The 14,487-nt window shown below is 38.5% G+C and overlaps 1 protein-coding gene across 1 annotated transcript; it reads left to right on the forward strand.

Annotated features, from left to right (window-relative positions):
- Nucleotides 1-3,841: 3,841 nt before the first annotated feature.
- OOSP2 (oocyte secreted protein 2) lies at nucleotides 3,842-12,634 on the forward strand. Its single transcript, XM_032414794.1, has 5 exons — nucleotides 3,842-3,917; nucleotides 7,840-8,018; nucleotides 9,414-9,517; nucleotides 11,177-11,348; nucleotides 12,536-12,634. The coding sequence occupies exons 1-5, from the start codon at nucleotides 3,842-3,844 to the stop codon at nucleotides 12,632-12,634; spliced, it is 630 nt and encodes a 209-aa protein (XP_032270685.1).
- Nucleotides 12,635-14,487: the final 1,853 nt, after the last annotated feature.

The following is a 14,487-nucleotide window of genomic DNA, read 5'->3' on the forward strand; positions in this document are numbered from 1 at the left end:
TAGATTGGGTCACTCAGAAAATCCAGGTTAATCTCCCTATTTTAAAGTCCTTCATCTTAATTATCTCTGTAAATCCCTGACAGCAGTATGTCGGTTAATGTTTGATTGAATCAATTATAGAAAGATCTTTAGAATTCTGCCTATGCAGATACGAATTAACTCGATGATAGAAGAACATAGGACTCCCCATCTTGACAATTCACGGATGCCCAGAATAGATTTAAAAATAGCAGGCTTGAGACCGCTATACTAAGAAAGGCCTGCTTGCAAGGCTGGCGTCTGGGATTTTGATTTGGGGAGAGTTCCCGCCACTCTGATGACAGAGGCTCCTTGTGCCTAAACTATTTGTGCAAACTATATGTTCGACACTTGTTTTCCTTCAGAGAATATGAAATTTTGGTATGTGCTAGGCAGAGGATGCTTATGTGATTGGCCCCCGATGAACACCCTGAATGCTGAATCTATAATGACCTTCCTTGGTAGACAACATTTTGCATGTCGCCACAACTCACTGCAGGAAGAATTAAGCACATCTTGTGGGCCTCCACTGAGAGACAACCCTTGGAAGCTTGCACCTGGTGTCCTTTGGGCTCTGCCCCATGCACCTTTCCTTTGCTCTGTATCCTTTTGCTATATTAAATCATAGTGTGATATGACTATGCTTTGATATGACTATATGCTGAGTCCTTCTAGCAAATCATCAAAACTGGGGATGGTTTTGGAGACCCTGACACAGAGGTAATCTTGTAAACTTTAAAAAAAATAAAAATAAAATAAAACTTCCAAAGAATTAAATATATAGGAGCTTCCACCTTGCTAGAGAATTAACTGCATAGGTAAAAGGAAATAAATCAATTAAATGGAACTCAGGTTAAAAAGAAAAAGAAACCAGATAGATAATAACAAATTAATATAGAAGAAATTAAAAATTCTTTTTTTTTGAGGTTTCGATGGATACTTTTTAAGTAAAATGTTGGCAGGTGTAGTCATGAGACAAAGTCTAAAGAGACAGAGAACTTAGAAGTCATCACATTTTTACTAGTAAAATGGTATTGGAATAGGATATATTCAAGCAAGTTTTTCTAAGTGTAAACAAATGAAAATTCTCACATTTCATAAGCAATCCTAAAGTCTTAAAAAAAATAAAAAGGTGGCAGATAACCTTTTCAATTTGTAGTCACTGGCCACAATAGCAGATTCCAAAACTGTTGTCCCATGTATGAATATATATGTATAGAAAAATATTGCTTATGGAACAGATTCAGAAATGTATAGTATTGAAACACTGTGGTATTGAATCCAGCATCTTTGAAAATTATAATTCAGCATAATAATTCGAGAAGTCCTTTGGGAGTAACAAATGCAGCAAACCTTCAGTTTTTGTCTTTCAGCACTTTGAATATATCATCCCACTCTGTTCTGGTCTATAACATTTCCTTGGGAAACTGTATGAAACCTGAACTCACTGTGCTTAAGTTTGAGGAGACCATATGTACTTTTGTACACTATTTACATTAGTGTGTGTGTGTGTGTGTGTGTGTGTGTGTGTGTTTTGAGAGAGAGTGCATGAGCTGGGGAGGGGAGGGGCAGAGGGAGGGAGAAAGAGAATCTTCATTCTCAAGAACTAAGCTGGGTTCAATCCCACGACCTGAGCTGAAATTGAGAGTAGGATGCTCAACAGACTGAGCCACCCAGGCACCCCTACTTTGTTTTTATATGTATTTCTTGTACACTATTAACTCTGGCTAGACTGCTTACGTTTGTTTTCCCTTTTAATATTCACAATAAACTTACAAGGGAAATAGTATTATTACCTCCTTTTTACAGAGTATGAATGTGAGCCTTAGCTTGTTTAACTTTCCCAAATTTGCATAAACTGAGAGTGGAGAAACTGGTCTATGATTCCAGAGGTTAAGCTCTTCACCAGTGGACTCTGATGCCTTCTGGAATAATACTAGATGTTTATATTGGAATGATTTAAAATTATATTTCTTAAAGATTTCATTTATTTATTTGAGAGAGAGAGGGAGAGAGAAAGCATAAGCAGGGGGAGGGGCAGAGGGAGAAGCAGACCCCCTGCTGGGCAGGGAGCCCAATGCAGGGCTCGATCCCAGGACCCAGAGATCATGACTTGAGCAGAAGGCAGACACTTAACAGAATGAACCACCCAGGCAGCCCTGGAATGATTTAAAAGATAAATGTAAAGATTATGAGTTTTAGTTTATTTATTTTTTAAAGATTTTATTTATTTGACAGAGAGAGACACAGCGAGAGAGGGAACACAAGCAGGGGGAATGCGAGAGGGAGAAGCAGGCTTCCCGCGAAGCAGGGAGCCCGATGCGGGGCTCGATCCCAGGACCCTGGGATCATGACCTGAGCTGAAGGCAGACGCTTAACGACTGAGCCACCCAGGTGCCCCGCTTATGGATTTTAGATCATAGAAATGTTAACATCAGGAGAAAGTTAAAAAAGAAAATGAAAGACAAAAAAAAATAACGTGGACTTGTCTTTGTCTTTCTTCAACTCTCTTCCTTTTTGTAGCTGGTGACTGGGTTCTCCAGCTTTCCGGATGCAGACAGAACACCATGCAGGTCACGACTTGAGGGATCTCCTTGTCCCTGAGAGAATGGGATGTTGGGAACAAAAGTCCTTTTCACGACACATAAGGAAGCCCTGTTCATGTACTTATTTGACAGCAGATTGTAACATTGAGAATATAATTTAGTTGTCATGAAAACCAATAATAGGCCTTCAATTCAGATGCTTGGAATTTTTTTTTTTTTTAAAGATTTTATTTATTTATTCATGAGAGACAGAGAGAAACAGAGGGAGAAACAGGCTCCCAAGGAGCAGGAAGCCCGATGCGGGACTCGATCCCAGGACTCTGGGATCATGACCTGAGCCGAAGGCAGATGCTTAACCATTTGAGCCACCCAGGCGCCCCAGATGCTTGGAATTTTATTTACTGTGAACCTTGATTTCCAAGTTCACTTTAAAATTACACTGTCACATTCTTGTCACAACTGACATTTTTAGAAAATGCAATAAAAATGCTTAGCTGGAACATTTATTCTGAGTACTGGATTGAATATATCTATTATGCATAAATAATTATATATACATATGCATATACATATAAACACAAGGGGACAAAATATATGATGATATATATATATATGTTTCTCTTCTGAGAAATCTTCCCAGCATGAAAAAATTATTGTTCTCTTGTGTTATAAGCAAATACTTTTAAGGCTTGACCTCACTAACGTAACTAAAACATTAATTTATGGAAGAATCGGCAAAGGTGGATTTGTGGATTTACTTAATGCCAAGAAAGATGGTTTTCTTTAGGTCCCTGTCTCCTCCTGGGGTTTTTTGTTTCTGGGCAAGTCACTTTAGTATCTCTGCTGCTGATTCTTCCAGCCAAACCCAAAGAAAAGAATAAGTAAACATCTCTGGATTTCATATATATATGATTTAGGCTGTTCTGCTTATTAGAAGGACACCTGAAAAAAAAATCACCTAGTGGAAACAGGTTCCTACAATTGAGCATTTATTGGCAGTGTTGTGGGCCATGCCAGCCTCCTAGGCCATCTCAACAGGCCTCATGCAAGCACCCTCATCAAACAGCACTCTTTGCCTGATATGTTTCTTGGAGATTCAGCATTTGGGGAATCTGGAGAGTCGCAGATTTTAGGTGGTTGACACTGCGCGAGCACCCCATGGGCTCTCTAAATCAGTAGGAAAATGAAGGCAGCTGAGAGTGGGATGCCATATAAATTCACTTACGGCCGGCCCCACTTCCTGTTTCCTGAGAAGTGCTGGCTGGGGGTCTGCTCAGATGAAGGTCTCTGTGGCTTTAGGGGCCTGGACGCTCCTTGCTGTCTTGATTTGGCCTTGCACCGAGAGCATCTATGGTAAATAGCCAGTTCTGGAGAATACTTCCTTGGAAGGGTTATGATCACTTTCCATGCAGGGACTCTCCTCTGGAAGAGATTGGATCTTACAATTAGGTAGAAGAGAAATACTTTTGGGCCAAGAAGACTTGAGTCAACATACTGAGGTTATCTGGGGTGGGGGGCCCAGGGCACCGGGACCATCTGTGGTGGGGAGCTCAAATGTGTTGGGACCATTTGGGGTTGGGGGGCACAGGGTGTCAGGGCCATCTGGGGTCAGGGTAGGAGGGCATTGATGCCTGGCTGTGATCCATGATGTTGGGGTCCAAGGAAGATTCTACTTCAGCCAATTTGTGTAGCAACTACAGGTGCTCCTCAGGCTTTCCCTCAAATAATTTCTCAGCCACTTGAGACATGACCTCATAATGTCAGACTGAAATGACTCTAATGTAGCATGAAAAAAAATGAAACCAGAAACCCAGACTTGCTGTAGGTCCATGTCCACTTACCTTTTGAATATCTTTAAACTGTCAGAACTCTTTTTTTCCTTTGGGAAGGATCTTCCTGAGAATCTTATCTAGGTGACGCTAGGATAATATTTCAAACACATGGAGCAATTTGGAGCTTGCTGTCACTGATGTAGAACACCTGCCTTCTCCAATGCCACTTTCCCCCCAAAACCTCTCCCTGAATTTTCTTACTTTCTTGATGATTTGTTTGTAAAGAACCAAAAACTTACAGGCTTAAATAGTTGGAATCTCTTACTCGTGACATATGAATATTTTTTCACGGTAGGAAGATTTTGATCCTCCAAAGCATTTAAGAATATCCTGAATGTATTCCAAGGTCTCCTGGTTCTGTTACCGTTTTGGGAGCTTTGCCAGTCAAGGCTTGAAACTCTACTCTTTTCATTGTGTGTTCCTGACTTTCTATTATTAATTTGTAATGGACGTATAAGTGAGTGCCAGTCCTACAGGAAAGAAGATAATAGACAATTAGTCCCTCTGGCTTTGCTCAGAGTCATGTTAGACTGATTTGTGAGAAGTAGGAGATACAAAATATTGATGGCAGATGGTCATTTTTAAAGACACTTGTTTGACTATTTCTTCAACAACTACCTGCTGTCAATTCCTAAACTGATGCAAGATTCATCTACTGGGAGATAATTTAATGAGCTTTGCTGTGGGAAAATCCTCCTCCAGCTCCTAGTATTTCTACAGCTACCATAGAGGGGCAGTTTACTAAGTAAATCCGTGAAGAGAAGATGGTCAAAGTCAATCACGTGTATGGTTTGTGCTTAATGGCACAGGAAATTTAATTTTTCGATGATACGCAAATGCCAGTTATAATGTTTGGCATATGGTATATTATTGAGATTGGCATGAATAATGGAAAACATCCATGACATATTATCCTAATTGCTTTAGGAAGGAAATCTTGCTTCCTAATAATTTTTCTGACCACAGGTCTGTTTACACATGTCTTCCAAAGGCAGCCTTTAAGCAAGGCTTTCGACTTGGAGCCCCTTACCAATTCACTCATCACTTTATGCCCTTTCTGCAGGAGACAATGGCTAATCATCATCAGACCTGAGTATTACTGAATGTACTTCTACTGTTGCTTTGCCCCCCTTTTTTTCCTTCTGTCTTTAAAGACGTGCTGGTGGGGGATAGGAGGCATTGATCAGACTTCAGCAGTGACTGAATTACTTATTTATGGAATAAGAGGCTACTGCTTTATCTACTTCCAGGTTTTATTAGACTCCAAGGAGAGAATTGACACATAAGTGCTTTGGTTGTGGCTATCTCTGGAACACGTAGAGTAACTAGGAGACCTTTGAGAGTATAGGAAATTCGTCTTAAATGTCATCTCAAACCATTGCAGCTTAACTTTCCAGTAACTGGCTAGAATTGCCACCTTGGGTGCACGTTCACTGGAACCAGTTTGGCCCACTTCCACATAGTGATCTGAGGCTCTGAGCACACTCAGTCAAATTGCCAGAACTTAATGTTCAACCCAACTGTGAGTCTCCAGTTTCAGTGGCCTTCACTGATTCATGAATAAATTGCATTGCAGTTTTAACGAGTTTTTTAAAAATCTAATAATTGGGTATCTACAGGATTCAAGCCCTGTCCAGCCAGCTGTAAGAAGGCTGCCTTCCTAAAGGTTGGATGGCCAGTCAGACTTTCACTTGGTAAAGGGGAACTGCTGCATGCGGGTGGTACTATCAACGAGGACTACAATTCAAATTATATATATTCAACACTTACTGGGTTCTGTGCATCTGTGAATATATATATAATTTTTTAAAGGTTTTATTTATTTCTTAGAGAGAGATTGAGAGAACAAGTGGGAGGAGGGGCAGAGGGAGAAGCAGACTCCCCACGGAGCAAAGAGCCCGACATGGGACTCGATCCCAGGACCCTGGGATCATGACCTGAGCTGAAGGCAGACGCTTAACCAACTGAGTCACCCAGGTGCCCCTGCAGCTGTGAAATAAAGACAATTAAGAAATGAAATCCATGTTTAATATATTTATCCTAGCTTTGATGACAGGTTGTGTTTGAGTTATTTCTATTAATGTCAAAATAGGAGGATAAGATTTAAACCCAGTGACTTTCACTTTTGCAGAACATGAGGAAGCTGTATCGGTTGAGATGTAGAGTCCATATTGGGTTTTGATTCTCACGCCTTAATAAGTGTAGGGCAGGTCCTAGCTATCTATGAATAGTCTCTGTTTGGAAAAAATCTTTTTAAAAAATGCTTCTCTCTCACTGGAACTTTGTATCCATAGACATATAAGGTTTGTCTTGTCTTTGACTCGCTTCTTTCTCACAATTGTTTTCAGATCACTTTATATGTATAATATATTTTCCGTGTTATATAGAAGTTGATTATATAAATACCTTATAATTTATTCCTTCTTTCGGCTGTCGGTCATCAGGCCTGAAGTATTTTTGTTCATTTACATTTATTTTTCTTGTTGACCTATACTTGCAATTCATTTATTGCAACCATCTTGTTGCTTTTTGTCCTTCTTGTTTGCTTTGGTGTTTTGTCTCTTTCCCCTCCTGCTTTTTCACCTTCTCCTAAATTGTTTGAAATTTGTTTTTCTCCTTCATTCTGTTTTGTTCTCTGATTTGGAAGTTTTGTAATCTTACTAGTTTTTTTCCCCAACTCCTAATCATGCCTCTTTAAACACTAAAGCTAATAAATCTGTATTTTCTTTCTGAACAATAGTAAGACCCATGCAATTTAACTTTGATCATCCCCTAAGAAACTCTGGTTAATATCTGTCTGGCACACTTGGTCAGAATCCAGCACATTTTTACTTCCACAGGATACATTAATCCATTAGAAATAGTAATTATTCCTAACTGACTGAAGATTTCAATGTAGAGGGTAAGAATAGGTTTTACATAAAAACTTTCACAGAACTTGAGTGGATTTTTTCTCTTCAGATTCTTCCCTCTATGGCTCTGATCGTCTCAGGTTCTGGTTGCTCCAGATACAGATCGTTCTCTCCCACTCTTTTTCCTTCTCTCCAAAAAGCATTCCTGGGAATATATCGCTCCTATTCCAATGCATTGCAACTTACTTCTGTCCCTTATGTGTAGCCCTAGATACATCACCCTCTTTGGGATCTAATTTCTTTAAGAAGAGGCAGGGGGCTAGAAGATTGTGATTTTCTTATTCTTGTGTGTCGATTTTCTTCCCTGTGAAATAATTGAAGTCTAGTTATTTGAGGATATAATGATGAAGATATTTTGGAAACTAATGGTGATGTGAAAACCTTTTATATGCTGTTTTTTAAGGCTTGATTATCTTTGTCGGAGAAAGAAATACTTTTTATTTAATCACAAAGGGCATAGCTGAATATTCTTTGAATCCTTCCCTGAGATAAATACGTATCTGACGCTTTCTCCTATGATTCTTTCTGCAGTGGAAGTAAGATGTTCTATGGACTGGGTGATGATCTCGGTTAGCCCATGTGGGTACAGCGGCAGTGTGTATATATTTGCTGATGAATTATATCTGGGATCGGGTTGCCCTGTGACTCGGATACAAACATATGCATATGATTTTATATACCCTGTGCATGACTGTGGGATCAGGATAAAGGTGAGAATAGTGATTATTTATAAAAATAACTTCTAAATAGTTTTTTTAGACCTTTATACCTGGCAATAAAATTATTGTCTTTTTTGTTTTGTTTTAAAGAACAAATTTTGCTTCTGGTTATTGTAATTTATGGGTAGACGACGACACAGTTCCTTTACTTATCATTCACTGGACATTGGGCCATCTGTGTGCACAGGACCTGAGAATCCACATTTCCAGACTGGTTAGGAAACCGATTTTAAGTTGTCCTTAGGCTATGCTTGTATTTCACCAAAGCTTAGCAGACAATTTTAAATTCCATTTGATACTCCTAATGGGAAAGGTCACAGTTCCTGGAAAGGTATATGTCCTATTCATTGGATCATTTGAGCTGCCTGTGCTCTAGGGATGTGTGTCCATATAAGCAAGTAGATTTTCACTGGGATAAAATCTGTTACTTATTCTTCTAGGCATAAATCTTCAACTGTATTATTATCCTGTAATATTCTCTTTTCATGGAGTCCCATATTTAAACAAGTTATATTCATACAACAGAGATATTTTGGGCCAATGACTAATTGTAATAGTCACCCACAAATAAGGTGTTGGCTTTATTAGAAATGAGGAAACGGAATGAAGCTCTAGAAGGCGCTTTTACAATTTGTCCAAGGTACACAGCTGGGTGATGTTGTGTAGATGCCAAACCAGGATGATTACCCTCCAAAGCTTGTGCTTTAAGCCACTCTGTTATTTGAACTCCAGATCCTCCTTTTCAAAAGAACTGTTGGAAATCTTCCATTATGCTGAGTGAAATAAGTCAAGCAGAGAAAGTCAATTATCATGTGGTTTCACTTATTTGTGGAACATAAGGAATAGCATGGAGGACATTAGGAGAAGAAAGGGAAAAATGAAGGGAGGGGAAATCGGAGGGAGAGATGAACCATGAGAGACTGTGGACTCCGGGGAAACAAACTGAGGTTTCTGGAGGGGAAGGGGGTGGAGGGATGGGTTAGCCCGGTGATGGGTATTAAGGAGGGCACGTACTGCATGGAGCACTGGGTGTTACACGCAAACAATGAATTGTGGATCACTACATCAAAAACTAATGATGTACTGTATGGTGACTAACATAACATAATAAAAAAAATCTTCCATTAATGAATCATAAACATGGCTCTCATTGGCAGTTTAGGTTTGCTCCTATGTACTACTGAGATTTTTTTCCAGGCACAAGGGGTATTTATACGCTCTTACAGGTAATCCTTCTGTCCCAGTGGATTGTCAGAACTTTGTATATACATAAAAGTGACATTAGTCAACTTTGAGATCTTAAATGTTTTCTACTTCCTACTCAAATGTGTGTATGCCTCCCCTATTACTAGAAGTACCTTCTATTTAAACTTTGTGCTCCCCTAGGTTGTTTCAGAGGATACTCTCCTTTTTCAAACAGAGATGTACTTTAACCCTAGGAATCTACATTGTGACCATCAGAAGATCCCTTTGGAATGTTCTGCTTCTAGGTGAGTCCAATAGACCAGACTTCTTTGGAATGTATCTGTCTCACCTTTACTTAAAGATGCTTCTGGGGAAACATGAACTTTAGACTTGATTCACCCATAAGCATACATCCAAACACAAAATTAGCATTTCTAAAAATACTGAATACTTTTATTTTTAAATGTAATATTCATTTTAGAATCAAAACATACAATCTAGTGTAACTAGGTTATTTTGCAGCAACTGAACTACAAAGCAGAATCATTAGATACTGAATCACCTTAATAAGTGGAAGAATCAAGCCTGAGACTATTTTTCAATATCTCCTCCTTCATAATGCTTTAATACATCTTACAGTTTAATTCCATGTTAATAGAGTAAATGATTAAAAAGAGAACATGAGTTCTTCATTTTAATACTAACTCATGGAAATGCATGAAAGGAAAGGGTTATCAACCTAAGCATTAAATGCACTTTGCTTGCAGTTTTGTGGAACTGAGACATTGAATCTCAAAGGGACTCCACATGAACTTTGAGACCAAGTAGAATGATGTATCCTGAAACACTTTAATATTTACATTCAATGTTATGAGTTACAAATCTTGTCACTGTAATATTTACATTGAGTGTTATTAGTTACAAATCTTGGAAAAAATGTTATCCTTGTTTAATATATGGAAATAGTTGACATAAAAAAAAAGAAGGTACAGCTCAGAGTAAATGTGCAGTATTTTTGCAGGGGAGAATTTTTTTTTTTTTTTTTAAGTAGACTCCATGTCCAGTGTGGAGCCCAGTGCCGGGCTTGAACTCATGACCCTGAGATCAAGACCTGAGCTGAAGTCAAGAGTCAGATGCTCAAAAGACTGAGCCACCCAGGCACCCCTGCCATTTTTTTTTTTTTATTGTGGTAAAATATACATAAGATGAAATTTATCATTTTAACCATTTTTAGGTGTAAAGTTGAGTGACATTACATACACTCATATTGTTAAATACTCTTGATATTCTTTTAACTTTTCATAAGGCACATCTAAGACTGAGGAATTTAGTGATACTCTGGAAAGTAGCTGGCATGAACACTCGATTCTGTAGAGACTTACACGTGCACACACACATTTTCGTTCCTACGTACTAGCTAATGCTTAGAGTAACATAAAATGTTCTGAAATCATGCTCTGGAACTATTGCCTCTCCATAGGCTACCTGATCAGTAATGATAACTCTGGCATTTCTGCTTTGATAGTGATTTCTATGTTGTTTGCAGCTCATCTTCCTTAGAGAAAAATGAAAAGCCGGCCAACAAATATACACAATGAGGTTACTGGTGCATACATTTTACTACTACACACACACACACACACCCTTTGCCTCCACTACATTGGGTCAGATTAAGCTTTTGACAGCTTTTACTTACTGTTCTTAGGACCCACTTGTCTGAATCCATTTTACTGGGCACTTTGGTACTTTACTAAAGCAAGCATTTCAAATCACCTGCTCTCCAGAGGGTATGGGCACTGTGCCACATCCCTAAATCACTGTACTCAAAAGAACCACGGTGGTATAGTGGTAAAAAAATAACTTGGACCCAAGTATAAGCTCCAAGAGACCAGGCACCAAGTACACCAACAATATCTGCTCCTGTGGGGTTTTTTTGTTTTTTTGTTTTTGTTTTTGTTTTTTAGGAAATCGGTGTGGCTTACACCAGTTTCTACAGAAAATGAAATAAAATTGGACCCCAGTCCCTTTATTGCTGACTTTGAGACAACACCGGAAGAACTAGGCTTACTAAGTTCAAGTCAGACGGGTTTCCTCCTCAAGGAGGAATGGAGACTTGGAACTGGTGTCATGAATTTTGTTGGAAAAACTGTTTTTTTTGTGTTAAAAAAAGTTGGTATAAATCTTTTCTTAGATATCTTATCCCTAAAAATCCCTAATTCAGTGAAGGTCCTGATTCAGGGAAGGTATATTTTTCATTTTTTTATTCATTAGGGGTACAGCTTATTAATTTAATGTTAACTATTAGGTAATTTATGCTATCCATTTAAATTTTATTTTCTGTTTTATACGGTAGAACAAAATGTCCTCAATGACAATAATTTGATCCAATTGATACGAACCTTCGAGAAGTATGTTCTAAATATTTTTTAGTAAAAGTAAAGAATAGAGAGAAGTATCTAAATGTGCCAGAGACTAAATTTGTGCAGAGTCTAAAATTTAACATACTCTCAGGACAAAGTCCTTTTGTGTGAAGACACTTTAACTCGTGTGGCTTTCCTAATTAATCGGTAAAGTTGATTCCTAAAAATAATTCAATGTGTATCATATATGATTAATTATTGCAGAAGGAAATTAGATTCATATTCTAGAATTTAAATAATCACTTTCTTAACTGAAATTTGATGTCAGGTTTTCTGTTCTCTCCCTGATGGGATTTTTCCACACTTGAAATAATTGGTGGATTGAGGTGGTCAAGGGTATTATCCTCCCATCGTAGTATCATCTTCATATGATCATTTATCACCAGCTACCTGGACATCTTTTCCCTGAAGAGGGAGTCTTCCCATGTAATAGACAAAAAAGTCACTCCTGACTTTTGGGATATTTCTTATATCAATTATGAGAATGGAGCTGTGCCATTTGTTACTCAATCGCTTTGTAAATGTATATTTTGGGTGTCACATGAGCCTGGAATCTAATTTTGCCAAGGTATTTTTCATTAAGCTATTTTCATTAAATTTTTTAAAAATTAGTGCTGCTATTATCATTTTCAATAAAATGCTGCTTATAGTTATTTACTTGTCAAAGAATTTAAACATTGTCACAGTGGGCATCTACCTCTGACAGTTAATATAAAGCTAAGAGGTAACACTTCTATGAGGCTTCACATGTATCGGGTGAAGTTACCAGCATGTAACGACAACTTACTTAATTCTAATAACCCCAAAGTTATGTATGAAGAGTACACCAATTTTACAGATAAAACAAACATAGGTTAAATCATTGGCCAGCTGTTCTTAAAATTGGTGATCTCCTTCTCTTAGAGGAAAAGCTTTCGGCTTTTCACCATTGGGTATGGTGTTCACTATGGGCTTGCTTTATGCAGGCTTTCCTATGTGAAGGTGCATTCCATCTGGACCTAATCGGCTGACAGTTTTTTATCATGAAAAGATATTGAATTATTTTGGTTAAGGTGTCCCTTAAATAATTGCCAGTCCTTTTTGGAAATCAAAAAATGGAAATCACAAGAATGTCTCTGTTGTTAAATGTTCCTCTTGTAAGTTTGTAGCAGGTGGCCTGCCCTGACCCTGCAGAGCATTGTAAGCTTTTGTGTGTATGTTCATTCTGTTTCATTCTATGTAAGTGACTGAGGGGTGGATTCATCCAGAACATTTACAAAGCCAATATAATGATAGCTGCTTTGTTTTTCAGTTTTGCCAGAGACAAAGCTGGACTTGGTATAATTACAGCTCATCAAGTAATTAGTATTGATTAGTTCATATGCTTAAACGCTGCCCATTTTCTTTTTGAAAATATATTACTGCTTTCCCTGGAAAGTGCAGAAGGATGCAAGTGACTGTAGGAATCTTTTCCTTGAGAAGTAGGTTTTAGTGACATGATGGAGTTCCAGATCAATTATAGATAAAAAGAAAAAAAGTTCAACATGCTGAGAATTAGATGCATAGCTGTTAGAGCTTGATTATGATAGTGTTTACACTTCTATGTATGTTAGCTAAATGTATAGGACTATACACCTGAAAAAGGAAACTTACTGTATATAAATTATTTCAATGAACCTGACATAAGAAATATGCTAGTCTGGCTACAAGGCACAATAGCTTATCCCATATTAACCTAACTGCATGGAGATACATTTAATAGTAGATCAGTTAGACTTTTCAACTGGAATTTGTTCTATTAGAAAATGAAAGTTCTTCTATGAAATATATGCTTTTAAAAGAAAAAAAAAGTATTGCGAGACCAATAGGAATTTTGGTGGAGAGATAGAAAGGAGATGGAATCATGAAGCGGTGGGGGCGGGGGGGGGGCAGTAAGGATCTAAAGATGTTTGGACTGAGCCACCCAGGCGTCTTCTACTTCAACCACAGCCCAGCTAGTAGTGAGTCCCTCCCTCCCAAATAGCCCATTAAAAGGCCCCCAAAATACCTGGTAAAAACCTGTAGGCTGACTCTGAAAAGGAAGCAAGAGTGACTTGGTGGTTCACTCAGAGAATGACTTACCAAGAAGTCCCTAGAAGATGCTCGGAAGGTTCACTTGGCCGCTAAGTTGGGGCAGATCCATCAGGGTGGGATCCCTGTAGTTGCACTTCACCTGGGGCTTGCTGCAAACTCTGCCACTCTTTCCTGACAAGCCCCATGGCCACTGAGAAACCGGAAGTCTAACACCATGGTGGGCTGAGGGGCTGACAATTATCTGGCAATGGTCAGGAATGATCCAAGGGAGTAGAGTGGAATTTGTGCCCTAAGTATGGTTTGTGAGATTTGGCAGATCAAAATACAAGATGCTCAGTTAAACTTGGATTTCTCATAGCATTATTTTTAGTACAATTGTATTCCATGCAATATTTGGGACTTATTTAAATGATCAAATATCATATGGTGCATACTTACATATTTTTTAAATTGTTGTTTTCCTGAAATTCAAGTTTAACTGGGACTTCTGAATTTTGTCTGGAAACCTTAGTCCCAAGGAATCCAGCCAGAGCAAAGCAGTATTCAAGCAGTAGAGAATAGAGGGGAGAGAAGTTCTGGAAGGAAGATGCTCACCAAGGCTCTATCTACTCTAGGTCATTTTCACTGTAGAAAAAGAACACTGGAGATGGATTTAAAAACTTGTTCAAGGGCCAAAGGGTTGGCTTGGTCAATGTCCAGAGCAGCCTTAAAGAACTGCTAACTGAGGGATCAAAGTGGTCCCACTGAATTAGCCTTGGCAGGTGCCTGGCGAGAACTTAGCAGCTTCTCAAGTGTTGTACCCT

Source organism: Phoca vitulina, unplaced genomic scaffold (assembly GCF_004348235.1).
Source record: "Phoca vitulina isolate PV1807 unplaced genomic scaffold, GSC_HSeal_1.0 scaffold16, whole genome shotgun sequence".
In the NCBI taxonomy this organism is placed as follows: Eukaryota; Metazoa; Chordata; class Mammalia; order Carnivora; family Phocidae; genus Phoca; species Phoca vitulina.